Below are 22,354 nucleotides of genomic sequence, written 5' to 3'. Positions count from 1 at the left end.
GGATAAGGAAGAAACAGTTGAGCACTTCCTTTGTAATTATCCTGTCATAGCTAAAATCAGAGTAGGTTTTCTTGGTAGATAAAGGGTTTTCCAAAAACAGGTGCTATTTTCAATAGCCCGCTATTTCGGTGGATGTCACTTTTGAAGCTGTCATTTTTTGATATTTGACAAGTAGAAACTACTTCATTAATAAAAATGGAACGATTCGCGCTTAAACAACGCATTAAAATTATTAAAATTTACTATACAAGTGGTGAAAATTTGGCAGAGACGGTTCGTAAAACTCGAAGGTTTTTGGGTCATCGTGAAGCACCTTGTCGGACCGCAATACAGAAATTGCTGAAAAAATTCGAGCTGTTGGGACAAGTTAATGATGTGACAAACGACATTACACCGTATTTTGCATAAAGATTTAGGTCTTAAGGCTTATAAAGTCCAGTTAACACAAAAACTCAAGCCGGCCAATCATCAACAACGTAGTGTCTTTGCTGATTGGATCGTTGAAATGCATGAAAATGATCCGGAATTCCATCGAAAAATCATCTTGAGTGATGAGGCCCATTTCCACCTCGGTTGCTTCGACAACAAATAAAATTGTCGGATCTGAGGCTCAGAAAATCCAAGAGTTATTATTGAAAAGCCTCTCTATCCTCAATGCGTGACTGTTTGGTGCGGTTTATGGTCCGGCGGAGTCATTGGACATTACTTTTTCGAAAATGAAGTTGGAGCAACAGTTACGGCGAATGGATTGCGCTATCGAGAGATGATTAACGATTTTTATGTCCGAAATTGGATGGTCTTGATCTGGACAACGTTTATTTTCAACAAAACGGCGCTACGTGCCACACAAGCAACGAACCCATTGAACTTTTACGGGTAGAACACCTCTTATTGGAAAACCCAGTACTTTTCAACTCACTTACGGAACTGTCCGGCAAGGGGATGGCACTAACCCTCGAGCCAAAAACTGGTTTCACGAAGAAAAATAAATGAGATTCCCGTGTCGCACAATGGTATCACAACGAGCGTGTAAGGTCTACGTGAGTTGGTCGTACAGAGCAAAAACCACCATAACCTAACATAACTTAAATCCAGTAACTTTTGTTTTTTTTTAAGAAGCCACTTAAAAAGATTTTCTTCCCAAATATTTGGCAAACCGAACACAGGTTTTCACAATAAATTTGATCAATTGCAACGCGTTGCTAAATCGTGTAGTACTCCCTGAATAAATTTCAAGTCTACTTAAGTATTCTCACCCCATCCACCACAAATGCAGCTAGACCAAGATGGGCGCGTGCGAGCCAAATGCATGGAAAGCCCCATTACTCAGTTTGTTTAAGAAAATAACTTAAAATTTTTATTGTTAGCAAAATGCTTTATTATTTGGAATATTCAAAATCATTTTTCATTATCATAAAAATTATCCTGGCCTTTTAATAGGGACGCATATATTACCAGCTCGACAGCAACCAGATGGACAGACGGGTATACGAATGTCTTTAGTAGCTGTTACGCAAAGATATGGAGGCACTCTCGGTGGACAATTCCTTTGGCAAACGCGTTGGCCTCGGCGTAGCGAGACAATTCTAGGTGTGCAATTTGGTGTTTGCGCTAAAAAATAAATGGAGGAAATTTATAAATTATTCTCTTAATTAATGCGTTTTTATGTAGGTATGAAAGAAGTTACCTTGAATGCCAGCGACGTAGAATATGGCTAAAATTACGGCAATGAGAAAATATTTCGACATTTTCCACATATTGGCGGTAAGTATGCGGCGTATGCCTTGAAGCGACTAGCTGACACTGAAGCCACTTCGCTGATTTTTATATGGAAAAGTGGAAATTGATCGAATGAGAAATGCAGATATGTATGTGGATTTATTGTCACGCAATGATGTAGAAACAAAAATTTTATTGTTCATTTTTTTCTTTTTTTTAATTATTTTTTTTTTTAATTTTAAAACCATTTATTATTCATATTTCTTTACTTTCATTTAAAACCTTTTAAAAACATTTATTGCTCATATTTTTTACTTTTATTAAAATTTTTTTTTTTAATATTTATTGTTCATATTTCCTTACTTTCATTTAAAATTTTAAAGGTATGGTTTAGCTTTACATTAATTACAATATTTCCAGTGTTTTCCCCTTCCTACAGCAGTGTAAGGCTACAAAAACAATCAATACCCACAACTCGTGGCCCTATACCTTAATGCAGCCATTGTATCTGCGGCAGCAATCCAAGGAACACGTCGTCACTTCGCTCGCCGACTTGGATGTGTAACAGCTAACCGGTGATCCGCGAATTCTCCTTCGACAATGGCGTTCGCAAACTTTGTCCCCCACCTTAACAGCGCGTCGCTCCCAGCGGCAAACAGGCTTTCGTGCTGAAAACAAAAACAAAAATTTTAAATTCATAAAAGTATTGAAATAAATAAAAAAAATTATTTAATTTAATTAAATAACAGGTTTGTTATTTTAAATAAAATTTTTAAATAATGAAATACCTTCTGTATTGGCAAAAAATATAAGCACAGCAAAAACAATTAAAATCAAACTCATTGGACGCATGTTTTCTGCTTTTTCGGGTACTGCTCCTACCAGTAATGAAGAATTCCTTTTATAGTTGCCATTTTTTTGGTTCTTCAAGGCTTTATATATTTTTTAAATCTTACGTTTCCGCTGCCAACTCTTTCTTTTGCCTGCACTTATTATTGCATGGGCCAACAATAGCACAACAAATTCAATCTTAACATAAAATTACAAATAAAAAAAAAAAACAAGAACCAAAAAAAAAAAGGTTTAATCAACTGTTCGACTTCACATGATGTTTGCACAATTGGTTAACTCACAATTGATTTATTATGTAATTACTTTTATACAGGCTGTTGGAAAAGTAAGAGAACAGAAATAAAAGATTGTGAACTTTTAAATGAAATTGCAATGTAAGCGCTCAAAACTTCAATACTTATCATTGTTATTTATTTATTTATTTATTAATTAAACCAATGAATATAAAAAAGGGTGTTAAGTTTGCAGGGCTGGTGTTGATTTTGAATAAAATACAATTTTTTTAGGAAACTATTGTCATTTCTCTTTATTGTGATAATACTGGTATGGCTCAATTACGTATAGAACAAAATATTGGCCAAATGGCTGCCGCGGTCTCGGTGGCACACCTCCATCCGATGGTCCAAATTTTCGATGACGCTGAGGCTTAATTGAGGTTCTATGCTGTTAATGTGCCGAATTATCTCATCCTTTAGGTCTTGAATTGTTGCTGGCTTATCGACGTACACCTTTTCTTTCAAATAACCCCAAATAAAGAAGTCCGACGGCGTCGAATCACATGATCTTGGCGGCCAATTGACATCGTCGCGGCGTGAGATTATTCGCCCATCAAATTTTTCGCGCAAAAGACCCATTGTTTCGTTAGCTGTGAGACAAGTGGCGCCGTCCTGTTGAAACCACATATCGTCCACATCCATACCTTCCAATTCGGGCCATAAAAAGTTCGTTATCATCTCACCATAGCGAACACTATTCACAGTAACTGCCTGACCGGCCCCATTTTGGAAAAAATACGGCGTATAAACCGCCCCAAACGGTCACTCTTTGTGGGTGCATTGGTTTTTCGGCAATCACTCTTGGATTTTCATTCGCCCAAATGCGGCAATTCTGCTTATTGACGAATCCACTGAGGTGAAAATGTGCCTCATCACTGAATCACGAGGTGCGTGATATGCATTTTGATTTGAACGCCCGTTTTCATAATAAGCCTGAATAACTTTAACGCTTTGCTCGATTATGTATCTTTCCATGAATCAAATTGAGTTAGTCTGAAATTGGAAAATGTCAAATGAAATATAGAAAAATCTGGACGTTTAGGTATGGTTTACATTCAACATCGGTCTTTAAAATTTAACCACCATTTAGATTCTTACACCGCGTTACACACATTCTGTCCTACGCACCAAATACTTTTTCGGAAAGGGGATAAAACATAAAAATACACGTGTATCGGCGATTTTCATGTACACGTCACAATTTTTTTGTTTTTGTATTTTATAACTTTAAACGAGCAATTCTTGTATGCTCGTGTGTGGTATAGCCACACGATCTCAGGATTAGCTTAACGGATTTGAATGAAATTGGGCACACAGATATCACATTTCTACACTTTTCACCTAGGTGTTGCCACCTGTTCGAAATTAAAAAAATAAAATTGCATGAGATATGCCGATGTGGGTATCAAAAGAAAGGTATTTCACTCCTCATTACAATAGAGATATAAAACCCACTGGATGTTGGTACAAATTCCGATACTTCTGGTTCCCCGCATCTCGCATTCGATGCAAGAAATGGTGATAGCATTGTTGGTGCTACTGTTGGTACTCCATCCCTTAATTCGGGAACATCATCAAAAATCTCCATTGAAGCCGCTATACGTTCTTCTGGTGAGTACAGAACCGCTGGAATAACCGATTCTACATTAGCGCAGCGAATTTTGTTGCCCCGAAAGTATTGGTACCCTTTAGTTTGAGTAAAAATTACCTAAAAGTAGCACAGTTCACTGCAGTGCTCCGTACGTGGTAGCCAAATTGTTGGTACAGAGTATTGTTGACCTTCCATCAGTAAACTTGCATAAATTTCTATAGCAATAGTCGCACACGACTTCCGGAGTATACCACAAGTCAGGAACATAAGCAGTCTTGAATATTTTCTGAAACGAATTAACCACTGTTTTCGTAATATTTTTAAAATTTTTACTTGGTGCGAATAGGCCACAAACGCAACAAAAGTTATTTCGAGTCGGGCACTGCATTTTGCGTAAGATGAAATACACAGAAAGACGTTTTCGCGCAGCAGAACTTAAAACAATTGTCAAAGTATACGTCTCCTAGTAGCGCAACTGTCAGATGATCGGAACTCCCGGAACTGTAACAAACACACAAACGGCACAGAGTGTGTTGTATGAAACAATAAATTAAAGGTTAATAAGTTGTTTAAAAATTTGGAGTCCCTTCAAGTTATGCCGAAAATTTAGAAAACATTTTTTTTTTTTTTTTTTTAAAATTCAAAAAAATCTGAGAATTGATACAATTTTTTTTTTAATTTTACATAATAAAAACATATCCACGAGTCTGCCTGCAGAAATTCAGCGCGATTGAATCACGGAAGAAGGGTTAAAAATTGATCCAAAGTTTTTCACACAGGCGGACTACGAGCTCTATATTTTATGCATAAAAAAAAATTCTGACGTGTACATGAAAATCGCCGATACACGTGTATTTTTTTTTCTCTCCTCTTTCGGAAAAAGTATAATTGGTTCATAGGACAGAAAAAAAGTTCGTTTTTGTAACGCAGTGTTATTGACTAAGTGGACATATTTTAAGGTTAACAGGCAATGAAAAAAAAGAAGGTACAATTAAACTATTTATAATAAACATTCAAAGATTTTAATAGGTGATCTTTTGAAAAATCTATCTCAACAAATTTAGAGATTTTATTAATCTCAATTTAAGTTCTAGAAAAATAGAAATAGGAGCATTCTGAGCATAAAGGGAGCATAGAAGAACTTCGACCTACGCAGAGCTCTGGCCGGGGTAATAAAAAAAATCCTCTCAAGAAGCATGGGACAGTCAACAGCCTCACCGATTAAGTCGAAAATGAAAGATAAAGATAGGATTATTCTCCTGCTTTTCAATGACTTTAAGTCGATCAATAAGCATCGCATTTCATATGTAGGAAGAGGATCCGAAAAGCGTAAATAACGCCACGCGAAATGTAAGAATACTTTCTGGATTCGTTCAATTCTAGCAGCATGGCACGAATAATACGGAGACCAAATGAAAGATGCATACTCCAGTTTGGATTGAACAAACACCGTATACAAAAGCTTCACCGTATAAGGGTCGGAGAAATCGGAGCTATGACGAATAACAAAAGCAAGCATGGCGTAAGATTTGGCAATAATTAAATTTACATGACTAGTAGAAGTAAGCTTCGAATCAAATATTGCACCCAAGTCTTTAATTTCATTTACACGTGACAGGGGTGTTCTCGAAATGTGATAAGAGGTGTCAATAACAGTGGCACGCTTGGAAAAGGTAATTTGGAAGCACTTATTTCTGTTGAGCGATAGACGATTATTGATACACCAGTTGCTGAAAGTATCTAAATTTTTTTGCATCAATTCAAAGTCCAGGGAGCTAATAATCGTCGAAGAAATCTTAACATCGTCTACATAAAGCAAGAATCTTGCTGACGAAAAGGAAGAGTGAATATCATTGATAAACAGAACAAAAAGAAGCGGGCCCAGAATACTACCTTGCGTAGCCCCAGAGCAAGCAACAAAAGGAACAGACCTAACGTAGTCGGTGACGAGCAAACAATGGCGCTTCTGCAAGTAAGATGAGATCCAACTTAAGAAGGCTGAATGAAAACTAATGCAGGCTAATTTTTTTATTAATATTATTTGGGAAACCCAAACAAAGACTTTAGAGAAGTCGGTCTATTTAATAGGTTGTTCAATAAGTCTTGCGGTTCGATATTTTTTATTCAGTATAGTCTTCCTGAACAACAAAACACTTTGTCTTCCAACGAGATTCCAATTTATGAATTCCATCCCGGAAGTGAGAATCTGAAAGGGCTGCAAAATACGCTTTTACAGCTGTTACGACCTCATCATTTGACGAAAAACATTTTCCGTGCATGAATTTTTTAAGGTCTGGAAACAGATGGAAGTTGCTAGTGGACAAATCTGGTGAATCCAGGGGATGCTCTAACAATTCGAACTTTAATTCATGGATTTTAGCCATTGTCAAAATGCGCTTGTGACACGGTGCATTGTCCTGATGGAATATAATATATATATTTTTTTCTTTCGCAAACTGGGTCTTTTTTCACAAATTTTTTCCTTCAGTTGATCTTAAAGGTTACAATAATATTCCGAGTTTATTGCTTTACCAGTTTGCAAGTAATTCACAAACAAAATTCCTTTCGCATCCAAAAAAACTAACACTAATACCTTCTTAGGCGATTTTTGGCGCCGAAGAACCAGGTTGACATTACTCTTTAACCTCTTTTTTTGATTTAGGATCATAGTGATAGACCCAAGTCTTATCCATAGTAATGAATCGATGCACAGAATCCACTTCATCCTTTCGAAAAAGATCTAAATGCTTTTGAGGAAGTCGCATTCGAATGGGTTTTGCTCCATTGTTAGCGAATGCTGCACCCATTGGGCACACAGCTTTGTGAAACCCAGTACTTCAATCAAAATATTGCTTACGCTGCCCAATGAGATGCCTAGGGCTCCTACTAAACTCTTTCAGTCACTCGACGATTTTTCAATACGATATCTTGTATTTTTTTACGATTTCTGGTGTTGTTGCCGTTTTTGGACGTCCTTGACATGGATCGTCTTCAAGGTTTGTACAGCCACGTTTAAATTCGCCCTCTCTTATCGAACCCCAAAACTTATTGAACAACCTGGTATTGCAAGCTCTCGTTGTATTCGATAAAATTATTCGGTCTTAATACAGCAAGAAGTAGGGGTCTTCCAGCACAGGTTGTGGGATATTATCTCAAATAAGGAATTGTATTCTGCTCAAAGTTACAAATTTATTCTAGTTGGATTGTTGGATTGCAATATCGCTGTAGCTCCTCAGATATATTGAATTTGTCTGCAAGCTGCATCCATGCTAGCCTAAATTTTCGCTACGGCAATTGCATTTTCGACACCTATCCGAAACGGCTTTTGGATCTTGCTTCTTTTTTTTATCGGGACAAACCCGCACGTACAGCACTCAGACAACATTAAGTCCATTGTACTGCACTCGGGTTCTCTTTTGCATTTTCTTTAAATCTACTCGACCTCCGAAGAAATCTGAGTAGATCTTGTGGAGCCAAGGAGCCAAGGTGGTTGCTTCTCAATACATCAGTGCCAAAGACTTCAAGCATGGTTCGAGCGAATGCCGGGCAGATGCACAGAAAGTGGTCCGCCGTCTCAACCTCCGCTCCACATGCTGGGCAGAGTGCACTGTCTGAGAAGCCAACATTTTTCATGTGCTTCGTGCATACAAAGTGGCCCGTCATCAGTCTAACCAACTCCCTACTGCCGCTTCTGCTTGTTGACAGGAGGATCTGCGACAATCGGTCGGACGTGGCAGCTAACCTCAGTTGTGCGCATCTACAACCTCTCTCAGCCTGCCAAGCTCATTTATGGGTTGAAGTCACCCGTTTACTAACCGTAGCTTTGATAGCTGCAGAAGGGAGTGGCGGAACGGGCTCCGGGCCAGAGAATTTGATCTCAGACCCCATCCTAGCTAAAGAGTCCGAGGTCTCGTTACCAACTATACCACATGCCTCGGAACCCTTGTTTGCATCAGGATATTGTGTCCACCATTGTGTTTATTCATTGTTCGTATTTGTCGCTGAATATTTTCTATCTCGGCTACGTGCTACGTGAAACGGATTCCCACACACACCCTTTGAGACAATGCTCGAAGTCGACTCCGATTTTTCCCCAGAAAGTCCCGCCCAGATAAAGCTTTTTGGGTTTGTTTTTGTGATGGTTTTATTATTATATTATGTATTTGTATTCATAATATAAAGGGTCACCACTCGGATCCACTATCCAAAACCCGAAAGTGTAATTGTCCCTAAATGTTCCCTTGGTTATCTGTGCAAAGCAGGGAGGCCATGCGAGAATTGACGCATGCCCTTATGAGGATGCAAAACGGGAGTCATCTCAACCGCATCTACACCACCAAACCAATGGTGACGGGCTTGGAACGTACTCCGAGTGTTTTAACGGGACGGGGGCAGTCCCGGCAATAGTCCACCAGACATTTCTGCTGAATTTCACACCAGCATACTCAGGTGGAAGAATTCCGCTACCACCAGCTTAGAGATCATCGATAAAATTTGGATTATCAGAGAATAGTCAAAAAGAAGGCAGGGTCGTCAACGTTCAGGTTTGGAAGGACGCTAAGGCTGCAACCCATTTGGCGTTACCCAGAGTGTACTCTCCACAACTAACAGGACGATGCAGACTAAATTATGTGAGAGGCGGAGTTATATGTAGATCCAAACCTCCTGGTAGAAATTAAGCCTTCAGCAGTTTAAGGATTTATTTCTGCACAGTATAGCCATTTGTAATACAGGGTGACAAAAAATAAGTGTTGATAGTAGCTCAAAACCAATTGTGGTTGGTCTACCGTTATGCGATCCCACTCTCGACGCAACGCTTGCTTCAGGGACTCCAAAGTTTTGTGGCGTTTTGCACAGGCCCTTGCTTCCAAAATCGACCATACGCTGTAATCTAGCGGATTCAGATCCGGTGAATAGGGTGGCCATTCTTGGGAACTAATGAAAGATGGGAAATTGGCTTTGCACCACTCTTGGATTGTTTTTGCTCTGTGGGCTGGATTTTGACGTTGTTCAACAATGGACGAAGGTCCAGGGGCTTCTGTAGACAAATTTCTGTCGTTTTGATGATTGTGAGCTTGTTCAACAGTGAACAGCTTCTCATCTGTAAAGACGATTTTTTCCCAACCCGTACCTGCGGTCCGACGTTGGAGCGAGCGACATCTTTCGAGTATTTTCTTTCTTGTTTTCATCCGTGAGCAGCTGGCATTTTTGTAGTTTATAAGGCTTAAGTCCAAGTTCTTCTTTTGCTATAGCAAGGCGAACTGATTCACGATTGATGCCTGTCTCACGAGCAATTTTCCTCATCGAGGCCATAGAATTTCGTTGAATTCTCTTTTTGATGATTTTTCGGTTCTCGGAAGTGTTAACAGTTCGTTTTCTTCCTCTTCCAGGACGGTCACCTTCATTACCAAGCCCCTTAAATCGTTTGATTGCACGAAAAACCAATGAACGTGCAATTCCAAGCTTCCGTGCTATCTCGCAGTTGCGTGCTCCTAGCTGATGCAGAGCTATAATAGCTGAGCGACTACTTGACATCGTTACACAAAGTACGTAAAAAGAGCTGGAACAGAAACGAATACTTTTTTTTGTACTTCAGAACACAAACAACAATCACAAGTAAGAGCATTTGCTGAAAAAAATTTACATTCATCCAAAGTGGATTTATTAAGGTGACAGCATTCACCCAGCTGAGTTTTTCACCGTAGGTATGGCTTACGTCAAAATGATATGCTTTGTTTGTATGTATTGGTATGTTTACATTCGTATGTTTACATTTGCTTACTGATTTTGACGTGATGGTTGGACCAAACGCAACAACTTTTACTTATATGTGTTTGCTGTCACCTGTAATAAATTCGCCTTGCATTCATCTAATTGCTCAGAGAAGTTTGTATACAGTTATTTTTTGTCACCCAATAATAACTCAAATTATTTATTCTCTTCCTTATATGAATAATAATAAAATTTTAGCGAACTTTGGTTAGAAATGCGAGTTTATTAGTGTAATAACTTCTTATCCACTCTCCAATTGAATTGATTAACTATACATTTAATAAACTTTATTCTTTATATTATTACTCCAACATTTTTCCCGAATTAGTATAATTAAAGTCTGCGACAACCATTGCCAATTCGACAGCAATTGAGTGGGCATATATGTATCGTTAATGGCAGCCGTACAGTAGCGCATTTTAGTGGCCTTATAGTGGGTGGGCATTGTTTCTCACATAGCCTTTGACCTTGAGAAGCTCTTATTGGCACCTTGTAACATAAGCGATGTTGTGCTAAATAAAAAACAGAAATGAAAACGATTTATTAATAAATAAAAAATAATGAAGCGGAATACATTTGATACAAATTTGTTTTAACCAAACCAACCTTCTCCCGTAGCAAAGACAAGAAGCAGAACAATAAGTATTGAGCTATAAACTTTCGTCATCTTACTTAAAAACAAAATTGGAGATCTGGGTAGGCGGCGTACTATATTAGCTTATACCTTTTAGTAAAGAACTGTGTGAGTTTATATACCTTAATGCTATTTCAGCCAAAGCCATTGCATGGAAGCTTTGTAACTAAGTAAATTCTCCTTTGTTGGCATTCAATAGCAATGCCAAATCAAAAGCTTTTGAAATACTCTTCCTCATTGCATGTTTAACAATCAATAAATGCACGTTAATTCATAAAAAGTGAAGTCCAAAATAAACAAGACTGAGCTAAAATAGAAGAGACAGGAGCTTTGTTCTGGTAACTTCGAGTTTATTTATTCAAAGAGTCCCCCCTTTGGCCTCGATACTCTATTTTACGCGATCTAAAAGCTTTTTGAAAGACTGTTTCAGGTCATTGACTGGAATGTCTTTCAGGATGTCACTACAAGCCTTTTGGAAGGCCTTTACGGACGCAAAACTTTTTCCTTTCATAGCCAAATGCAATTTTCCGAATAGGTAGAAGTCACAGGGAGGCATATAAGGCGAATACGGTGAGTTATTGATGATTAAAATGCGATTTATAGTCAAAAAATCAGTCATAAAAGTGGATCGATGAGATGGTACATTATCATGCAACAAACGCCAGCTTCATCCTTCGCGGTATTCAGGACTAGTTCGACGTATGCGATGCAACAAACGCTTCAAAACGCCAAGATAAGAAATTTGCATTGACGGTTTGGCCCATCGGCACGAACTCCTTGTGGACAATTCCCTTGGAATCGTAAAAATAAATGAGCATTACCTTGATTTTTCACTTCTCCAAGCGTGAGTTTTTGGGTGGTGGTTCGTCTGGGGCCTTCCATTCGGCACCATTTACAATTTTGTAAAGGAAGTTTTCGTCTTTTATCGCCTCTTTAATCAGGTCTTTCGAATGTTGAACTCTGCGCAATTTTTAGTCCTCAGTTAACTTGTGCGGAGTGAAACGTGCACAGACATTCGTAAGCCCAAATGATTAGTTAAAATTCGATAAATCGATGTTTTCGAGATATTCAACTTCGATTCCATGAATTTCAACGATGATTTCGGTTCATTTTTGATAAATTGACCACTAATTTCGATGGAATTTTCGGTGATTAATGATCACTAAAAGTAAGCTCGCGATGTAACTTCCAACGATGGCGCTATCAAAAACATTTTTATGACGCCAGTCTTGTTTATTTTGGACTTTATCTTGTAAAAGTCAAGTTATTTACACAAGTTCTAGAAGGTGACTAGAGGTACTTTTTCCAATAGAGTTTTTTTGCCAGATCACGCGTGACTACTGTCAAACGAAATACATAAATTTGTTCAGTATTGTTTTACATTTCAACATAAAAAGACTTAATGCAATTAAAAATCGTCCATAGTACGAAAATCGACGCTCTGGAAAAATGTTCCTCGCTCGCTCAGGCCAATTTATGGTTTACAGCGATAAGGCCTATTTTTGTCTTAATAGCTACGTCAATAAGTGAAATTGCCGTATTTGAGCTGAGCTGAAGTCCGAAGTTATTAAAGAATATCCATTGAAAACAACCCTTTGGGGCGGCCTAACGGCTGGAGGTATCATCGAATGATCTTCTTCAAGGCGAGGCTGGCGCCACTGTAGCAGTGAATGGCGAACGAAATCGGATATCGCGCTATAATGAACGACTTTTTGGTGCCAGAAATTGAATCCCGTGATCTTCACAATAGGGCGACGCTTGGTTCCAAAAAGACGACGATTTACTGCGTCGGCCTTTCGGTGAGCTATTTAGCTTCTGTCTCACACCAAAATCGTTTGCTATCACACCTTTTATTTGTGGGGGTATGTAAAATCTCAATGCTTTGTGAATAAATCAGCTTCGATTAAGGCATTGGATGACAACATTACTGCAGTTATTCACTCAAAATTGGTGTTTATGGATGACCGAATTACGGCAAAGTTGCGGTAAACATTTGAAAGGGATTATCTTTAAAAAATAAAGTTCATGAATTACACGACTCTACAAAATAATTTTCGTTCTTTGTCCTAAAGTTTATTTTATGATTTTCTGCTCTATTATGAACAAAAACGAGGCGAAAATACCTTTTTTCGGTATAAAGTTTCCTTTCCTAATAGTTACAGTTATATACATTAAAAAATACCGCGCGATTAGAGTAGGGTTTTAACGATCACACAGTGCCGCTAGATGGCGCTAAAGTGATAAACAACCATCAGGTGCTATGTACAAATCTAGAATAACCTAAAATGTCGTCGCGAAAGTGTAAATATGAATCTGATGCATTTTGTTATGTATGTGGACAATTTTTCTAAAGTTCGAGATATAAAATATGAATTAAACACATCTCACGTCCTCTGTGAAGCCTACGAATCACACTTTGGCTATCCTGTTCGGAATCAAGACAAGACATGGGCTCCACATGTTGCTTGTAGCTACTATAAAAGATGTTTGGAAGGTATGTAAATTTGATTTACATAGTAAATAAAATTTAATAGACATATTGATTTTTGTTTCTATATTTTAGGTTCGTATCGAGGTGAGAGAAGGTCTTTGAAATTTGCCATACCAAGAATCTGGCGAGAACCAAAAGACCACCTTAAAGGCTACTACTGTTGCATTATTAATCCGAGTATAAGACGTAGAGGTAAAAATGCAAAACCTATTGAATATCCTGATCTAGAATCTTCTTCTGCTCCAGTCGCACATGATCTGACACGACCAGTACCTGTGCCACCAACAAAACTATCGCAGAAAAGTGGCTCATCTTTTAGTTCATATACTATATTATAAAAGTAATTCTGATAAATAGTTTTTACCGACACCAGAACAACCAAAACATCATTTCATGACTGTAGAAGATTTTAATGATTTAGTTAGAGATTTAAATTTACCTTAAAGTAAGACAGAGCTTTTAAGCTCTCACTTAAAACACAGGAATTTGCTTGATTATGTTAATATTACGGATCAGCGGACTAGACATAAAATATTCTCAACATTTTTCACAAAAGAAGATGGACTTTGTTTTTGTAATGGCATAAAAGGTATGTTTGAAGAAATTGGAATACCTTGTGTTCCTAACGAATGGCGTTTATTCATTGACAGCTCAACAAAAAGCTTGAAAGCTGTTTTGTTACACAACGGAAATAAATTTCCATCTCTTCCAATTGCTCAGTGCACCTCAAAGAAAATTATTAAAGGGTCAAAATTTTGCATCTGGCAGCTGATTGGCGATTTTAAAATATTGGGATTTTTAATGGGACTTCAAAGCGGATATACAAAGTATCCGTGAATCAAACCTCAGAAGCTTTTGAGTACTTGCGACAATTTTTTCCGAACTTATCAGAAGCACAAGTTAAAGCTGGGGTTTTTGTTGGTCCGCAAATCAGACAAATTTTCGCCGATGAAAAATTTCCAACGTTGCTGAATCGTACTCAGAAACACTTGAAACAGTTTTAAAGCAGTCGTTTCTGGATTTTTAGGAAATAACAAAGCTAAAATCTACGAAAAGCTAGTTCAAAATATGCTGATTATAGATTTTTAAAAATATCGTTCAAGCTGTTTCTTAAATAGGAAAGCAAACTTTTTCATGCCATATGTTTTTTCGTCTAATTACGACCTAAAGAATTGAAATTTAATGCTTTGAAGTCAAAGTCAAATTTTGTGTTGACCCGTGTTATTATACACAGAAATAATAAAAAATGCCCAATCAATTTGAATTTGCACTGTTTTCTTTCAATTTAAAATCCGATGTATGATATATTATGATTTTTTTATCTTCCACAAGAATAAGTTTCGTACTTTAAATAAGTTTTTGTATAAAGAATACATTCACAAATTTGAGCTTAATATAAAAAGTAATCCGAAGAATTTTTGGCGATATATTAAATCGATTGAAAAAGCCTCCTTTCTTCCTAATACTGTTTTTTATAGGGACGTAACTGCCTGCTCTGTCAGTGATGCAGCGAATCTATTGCCGTTTGCTTTTCATCTAACTTCGTGTCTGATAAAGCTATTCAGGAAGAACATTTGGCAGCCATTCGCCATAATTTCTTGGGTAAAGTGTCTTCTTCAGTTAACTTTGGTTCGCTTGTTCTATCAGATGATGATGTCATTGAGGGATTGTTAAAGATTAAAAGCTCTGCTCATTCGGATGTAGACGGGCCTTCTGTAACTTTGTTTAAAAATTGTCGCTCTTTGGTACAACCTCTTAAACTAATTATTAACCAATCCTTGGCTGAAGGGATGTTTATCGATGATTGGAAGCTGACTTCAGTCACTCCTATTTTCAAAAGGGGTAATAAACGCGATATTGCAGTCATCGCATTTCACTGACCCATATACTCTTAAGGTATTTTACTCCGTGTTTGTTCGGTCCAAACTAATGGAATATGAATAAGTTCGTGCGGTTTTACAACAGATGGCGTAACTTGATTATTATTCCATCGATCCACATTTCCAAACATTCATTGGAGAGCTACTGTCGTAAGGCACAAACGTCAGTATAAGTTTTTTATTTGAAGCGTAAACAACAATATTTTTACCACACTTGAAAATGTCGAATTTCGTGCCAAATAATGTGTTTTTGCGGGGAATTCTTCTTCATTATTTTAATATGAAGAAAAAAGCAGCCGAAAGTCATCGTATCTTGGTGGAAGTTTATGGTGAGCATGCTCTATCTGAGCGAACGTGCCAGAAGTGGTTTGCACGCTTTAAAAGTGGTGATTTTGGCTTGGAAGACGAAGAACGCGAAGGTGCGCCGCCAAAGTTCATGGATACCGAATTGGAGGAATTGCTCGATCAAGATCCGGCTCAAACGCAAGAAGAGGTTGCAAAAACTTTGGGAGTTGATCAATCAACCATTTCCAAACGTTTAAAAGCCATGGGAATGATCCGAAAGGTAGGCCATTGGGTGCCGTATGAATTGAAGCCAAGAGACGTTGAACGCCGTTTTATGGCATGCGAACAACTGCTTCAACGGCACAAAAGAAAGGGTTTTTTGCATCGAATTGTGACTGGCGATGAAAAGTGGGTCCATTACGACAATCCAAAACGTCGGGCAACGTATGGATACCCTGGCCATGCTTCAACATCGACGTCGGCGCAGAATATTCATGGCCTGAAGGTTATGCTGTGTATCTGGTGGGACCAGCTGGGTGTTGTGTATTATGAGCTACTGAAACCGAATGAAACGATTACGGGGGATGTCTACCGACGACAATTGATGCGTTTGAGCCGAGCACTGCGAGAAAAACGGCCGCAATACGCCGATAGACACGACAAAGTTATTTTGCAACATGACAATGCTCGGCCACATGTTGCACAAGTGGTCAAAACATACTTAGAAACGCTCAAATGGGATGTCCTACCCCACCCGCCGTATAGTCCAGACCTTGCGCCATCCGATTACTATCTCTTCCGATCGATGCAACATGGCCTGGCTGACCAGCACTTCCGTAATTACGATGAAGTCAAAAAATGGATCGATTCGTGGATTGCGGCAAAACCGACCGAATTTTTCACAAAGGGAATCCGTGAATTGCCAGAAAGATGGGAAAAAGTAGTAGTAAGCGATGGACAATATTTTGAATATTAAATTTGTAACCATTTTACGTCAATAAAGTTTCAAATTTCGAAAAAAACCGCACGAACTTATTCATAGTCCTATTAGATTATGCTTCTTTTATTTGGAGACCTTATCAAGCAGTCCATATAAATCGAGTCCATATAAATTGATCACCCTTTATATATTACTTACACACTGAGTTTAGGTGGATTAGCTAACCCAAAGAAATTATCTTGTAATAGGCGTTTTTCCCCCGTGTAGAAGATTCGTTAGGAAAAACAGCCAAATCAGCAGTTCAGGTAGCCTCGTGCTTTCTACATTTCTATTCTGTTTATAAACCCCCTTCAAGTTCTATATTTCGGACTTACAGAAACGCTTAGTTCTTATTAAGGCGCGCATTATTTAAAATCAATTCTTTACCTTCAAAAAAAACAAAGAAATCACCCCTTACATTTAATGCAATATTTACAGCTTATAAAAGACTAGCAAGGCTTAAAAGACTTCCTTATTTCAAAAATCGTATTGTATTTCATCTCAAATAAAAGCATTTCATTCAATTTATTATTACACTTTTTTATTTACTTCATATCATATAAAAAAACTACAACATAAAAGGTTTCATTTCCTCAATCAGTTGAATATACCAGCATAATTGAATTTACCTATAAATACGCGTATATAATTCACTATTTTAAGATAAATAATTTCCATACTTCCGAACGCTGCAATAATCAGGTTTCACATTCAGCCCAAAAATGAAGTGCCTTGCTTACATCCTTCTACTTTGCATAGTAGTCACACCTTATGGTATAATTTTACATACATACATACATTCTGATTTTCGTATTTAATATTTACATATTTATTTTTTTAGTGCAATCGCAGCCTTGCCGAATGATGACTGTCAGATTAAGACAAAATCAAAGAGTGTGCCAACAGTCTTGCATACCATTCAGAGGTCAAACTGTGGTTTGTGAGTTTGTGCTGGCTGGTCGAATAATTTCGCATTGTCCGCGTCCTTGCTGTCGGTTGGGCAACTCTTGCCAACGGCCACAAAGAGGTTGAGAAACCTTCAAAAATTAATGCCAATGGAAATATTTTATATTTAAAAATGAGTAAATATTTTTTTAGATTTTTTTCAATAAATAATTTTTTAATAAGGTTTTGCTCACAGGAAGAACGTAAGTGTGGCTTCTTTTAATACTTTTCCAATTAATCCATTAAGTGCCAGATTTTCATATTTTGGGCATAACGAACAAACAAAAAATAGTGTAAAGGGATGACCGCTTTTACAGCTAAATTATATTTTATTGTAGGCAAAGGTTAATCAAAAGGGCAATCGAAAGCAAAGTGCGTCCTTGCAAAGAATCTTTTTTGTGCGATGCATTGCTTTTCCGCATATTCCAGGTTCGTAAGTATGTCACACTGTATGAGTGTTACATACCTGCAGATTAATTAAAAGAAACTTTTATTTATTGTCTTACAGCCCCAGCTGGGCAATTACGAGAAACAATAATCCATTAATATTCAATGAAGCACAAAGCTTTGTCTACGCTGGCTGGCAAGTGCCTTAAGAGAAGCAACCAAATTGCAGAGATCACAGCAGTTTAATTATACTTAAAAAAAAATAAATTCAATATAAGAAAAAAGCTTAAGACAATATACTGATACGCAATGTAACGGATGTTTTTTCAAGTGTATGGAAATTTCGATTCAACTTTTGAATAAAATTCATACAACATAAGAAAAGAACTTCAAAAAATGTTTTGATAATTTGTGTAACGGGTGTTTTTTTAATGTGTGGAAGAATAAGCAAATATGAGAAAAGAATGATGTATAAAATATATAAAAACAATTTCAAACAATGAATTGATGTTTTATAAACAGGTGTTTTTTTGCAAGTGTATGAAAATTTCGATTAGAATATAAGAATAATCGAATTATACGTTTGAATAAATCCCAGCACACATAAGAAACAAATTTAGGATAATGTTTTGAAACTTTCTGTAACGGGTGTTAATTTGTAGAAATTTCGATTAAAATAAAAGAATAATATAATTAAACTTTCAACAGGAAATCAACCTATATAAGAAGAGAACTTGAGAAAATGTGTTGATGCTTTATGTAACGGGTGTTTTGTAGATGTATAGAAAACCACACGATATAATGTAAATGTATGTAAAATATATTATCTATACGGGTCGCCCAAAATCAGTAATAATCGAAAGCTTCATCGAAGTTTTCGTAAATTTATCAAAAATACACCGAAATCATCGTTGAAATTCAAGAAATCGGAGTTGAGTATCTCCAAAACATCAATTTATCCCGTTTTAACTGATCATTTGGGCTTACGAAAGATCTGTGCACGTTTCTTTCCGCACAAGTTAACTGAGGACCAAAAATTGCTCAGAATTCAACATTCGAAAGACCTCATTAAAGAGGCGAGAAAAGTCGAGAACAACATTGTAACTGATGTTGAAACGTGGTGTTTCCAACGTGAACCTGAAACTAAGCGTCAAAGTGCTGAATGGAAGGTCACAGACGAGCCACCACCCAAAAAATCGCGTTTGGAGAAGTAAAAAATCAGGTCGATGCTCATTCGTTTTTACTATTCCAATGGAATTGTCCACAAGGAGTGCATGCCAATGGGCCAAACCGTCAATGCAATTTCCTATCTTGGCATTGTGAAGCATTTATTGCATTGCATTCGTCGAATTCGCCCTGAATACCGCGAGGGGGCGTTTAGCAATGTTAGCACAAGATCCATAATTGAGGCTCTTAATATGTTAGGCACAGACAGAGGTCTCAACGAATGGATAGAGAACATGCTTAAAACTAGAATAATCATCGGAGAGATAGGCAGCAGCACGGTAAAATACTCTGTCAACAGGAGAACCCCTCAGGGAGGGGTCTTATCCCCTCTGCTGTGGTTTTTAGTTGTCAACAATATCCTTACCAAATTCAACCGAAAGGGAATTAAAGTAGTGGCGTACGCGGATGACGTAGTGCTCATGAATTCAAGAATGTTTCCATTAATATGGCCCCTAATATGGGGTCCCGGTCATAGGAATATACGAGGTAATGCATAGCGGATGAGCTAGCAAGAAAAGGTTCGACACTCTACATAGCAGAGGCGGTGGCAGTCTCCACCCCACTCAACACAATAAGAGCATCTATTGCTTCACACTATCATGCTTTAGCCGAAAAAAGATGGAAGCAATTAACTATATGTATTACAACAAAAAATACATGGCCGTCGTTCAAAATCCAAAGGACGAATTACCTATTAGGATATTCGCGACCAAACATTTCACGCATCACTGCAACCTTTGCAGGTCTTTGGAAGGTAGGGTATCATGCAGCCAGACTCAACCGCCCCTTCAATCCCATCTGCAGAAGCTGTCAACCGGAATGGGTGAAGGAAACTCTTTTCCACTACTTATGTCAATGTCCAGGGGTAGGTAGGGCACGACTACGCTCCTTCGGTAAGCCTTTCTTACAGCAAATTAATGAGATCTCAGACATCGAGATAAAGAATTTGCTATACTTGGACCTCATTAAATAGATCTGACTTAGAAGCCAAAAAAACCAAAAAAAAGAACATCATCAACGAGGACAGTTGTCGTAAAACGGTACTGGTCACTAATTAAGATTATTTCAATAGTACTTAACCACTTCAATAACAACAACAATCGCGAAGGAGGAAGCTGGCGCTTATTGCATGATAATGCACCATTTCATCGATCCACTCTTGTGACTGATTTTCTGATTAGAAATCGCATTTTAACCATCTATCACACTCCGTATTCGCCTGAAATGGCTCCCTCTGACTTCCAACTATTCGGAAAAATGCATTTGGCCATGAAAGGAAAACGTTTTGCTTCCGTAGAGGCCATCTAAAAGGCTTTTAAATCGCACAAAATAGTGCATCGAGGGCCGAGGGGATTATTTTGAATAAATAAACTCGAGGTTATTAGAAAAAAGCTCCTGTCGTTCCTATTTTAGCTCAGTCTTGTTTATTTTGTTCTTCACCTTGTATTAGTCAAATATTCGAATGCTTAGAAATTTTATATTGACAAAATTCGAAACTTTGCTTTATATGCTTCTTGCTGTAGTATAATCTGTGTTTTTATAAAAGAGTAATCAATACGTGGTGTACACTTTAGTTTGAGATTGACTGTATATGTATGTAAGTGCATACATTTCCACGGCTTATAAAAGGCAAACAAAGTCTGCAATTCTTTGAAAAGTAAAGACTCTTTTTTTATTGTATTTTACCCATTTAATAAAAGTGCTATAATAAGCAGTTATTATTAAAATAATTTTTTTATTATTAAAGTGAATAACTTAACATATCTTATTATTAAAAGAACAAAGAATTTATAAAAGCATTACTTTTCTCATTCAGTAGATGAACCGCCCAAGCTCAAGTGGTTTTACCTATAAATACCCGCAGTATTTTTAAGTTAAACTATTAACGTTGCTAAAATCAGGTTTCACTAACGAAGTAAATATCAAAATGAGGTTCCCTGCTTACATCCTTCTACTTTGCATAGTAGTCACACCTTTTGGTAAAATTTTACATACATACATTCTGATTTTCGTATCCAATATTTTCGTATTTATTTTTTTCAGCGCAATCTCAGTTTTGTCAAATGAGGTCTATCAGAATCAGTGTGACTCAAAGAGTGTGCCAAATATCTTGCATTCCGCTCAGAGGTCGATTGGAGATTTGCGTGACGGCGAGAGCTGGTCAAATAATTTCGTTTTGCCCGCGACCTTGCTGTCGTTTGGGCAATTCTTGTCGTCTTGCTCAAAGGGGTTGAAACAGTATCAAAAATTATTATAAAAATAAAAATAGTAAAATTAAAATTAATATAAAGATGATATTAATAAAATTTTATAGAAATAAAAATTTCATATATTTCAGACGGTTTTTTCAATTCACGTTCAAGAGTATTTAGGTTTGGCTTCTTTTGGATATTTTTCGTATTCCTATACGCACTAAGGCAAAAATGAGCCTGATTAAATATAGTTTCACTAAGAAAATATGGTTCAACTTCCATGGGGTAAGATGCATCCACTATGAACTTATATTATGAGTATCATTGAAATCGACAACCAAAATTTGTCAGTCGATCCAGTTCTCAACCACTTGGCCTATCCCGTTTCATAAAATGCTAACTGTTGAGAGGTGATGGAAGCCTGTGTCCGTATTAGATTTGAAGATTTTAGATTTAATTGAAGATCTTAGATCTTTTCTTAAGATCTTATACGGACGCAGGCTTCCATCACCTCTCAACAGTTTGCATTTTGTGAAAACGCAGAGGTCAACTTGTTAAGATCTGTTGATCTTAAGATCTTATAAGTTATATCTTGCGTAAGTGGGCTGCAAAACATCTGAAAGTTGAACCGTATTTTTTACGGTGAAATCAATGGAAGCATTCGGTCTTTCAAACATTAATGGATATATAAATAAGGAATATTAGCTGGTTTGGGATGACAATAATTCTGATGAAGCTCTCGAAACTACTGTAAGTACTTCGCATACTAAAAAGCCATTATTTTATGTGATTTGCACAGGCACCATTCACTGGCCATTGAGACGACTGGTATGCACGTAGGCGACCAAAATATCCAGAGGTATCCTCAGTATTGCACCAGTACCAATGCCGATCGCTTTTAATCCAAATGGTTTCCGAAAATTGTGCGGGGCGTTATGCTTGCTCTAACTGCGATTAATTCGTACCTCTATGGTTTTTTCTCATAAACAGCCCGTTGCAAAGTTATAAGCACACTAAAATTTTTTTATAAAAAAATATAGTTGATACTACAACAAAATTACACTCCTTAATCAAAAAGTTCCTGGTGCAACGACCAGGCGACGCTCTAAGTCAACTGATTTGAGC

The 22,354-nt window shown here is 37.4% G+C and overlaps 1 protein-coding gene across 1 annotated transcript; it reads right to left on the bottom strand.

Moving 5' to 3' along the window:
- Window positions 1–1,380: 1,380 nt before the first annotated feature.
- Window positions 1,381–1,841, bottom strand: LOC128856261 (uncharacterized). Its single transcript, XM_054091555.1, has 2 exons — window positions 1,688–1,841; window positions 1,381–1,611 (listed from the first exon to the last, which is right to left on the bottom strand). Exons 1-2 carry the CDS (start codon window positions 1,755–1,757, stop codon window positions 1,421–1,423), a joined length of 261 nt encoding a protein of 86 aa, XP_053947530.1. The 5' UTR covers window positions 1,758–1,841; the 3' UTR covers window positions 1,381–1,420.
- Window positions 1,842–22,354: the final 20,513 nt, after the last annotated feature.

This window comes from Anastrepha ludens, chromosome 3 (genome assembly GCF_028408465.1).
Source record: "Anastrepha ludens isolate Willacy chromosome 3, idAnaLude1.1, whole genome shotgun sequence".
NCBI classification, from domain to species: Eukaryota; Metazoa; Arthropoda; class Insecta; order Diptera; family Tephritidae; genus Anastrepha; species Anastrepha ludens.
Note: the sequence above shows the minus strand (reverse complement) of the source record. Positions and strands in the feature narration are given on the sequence as shown.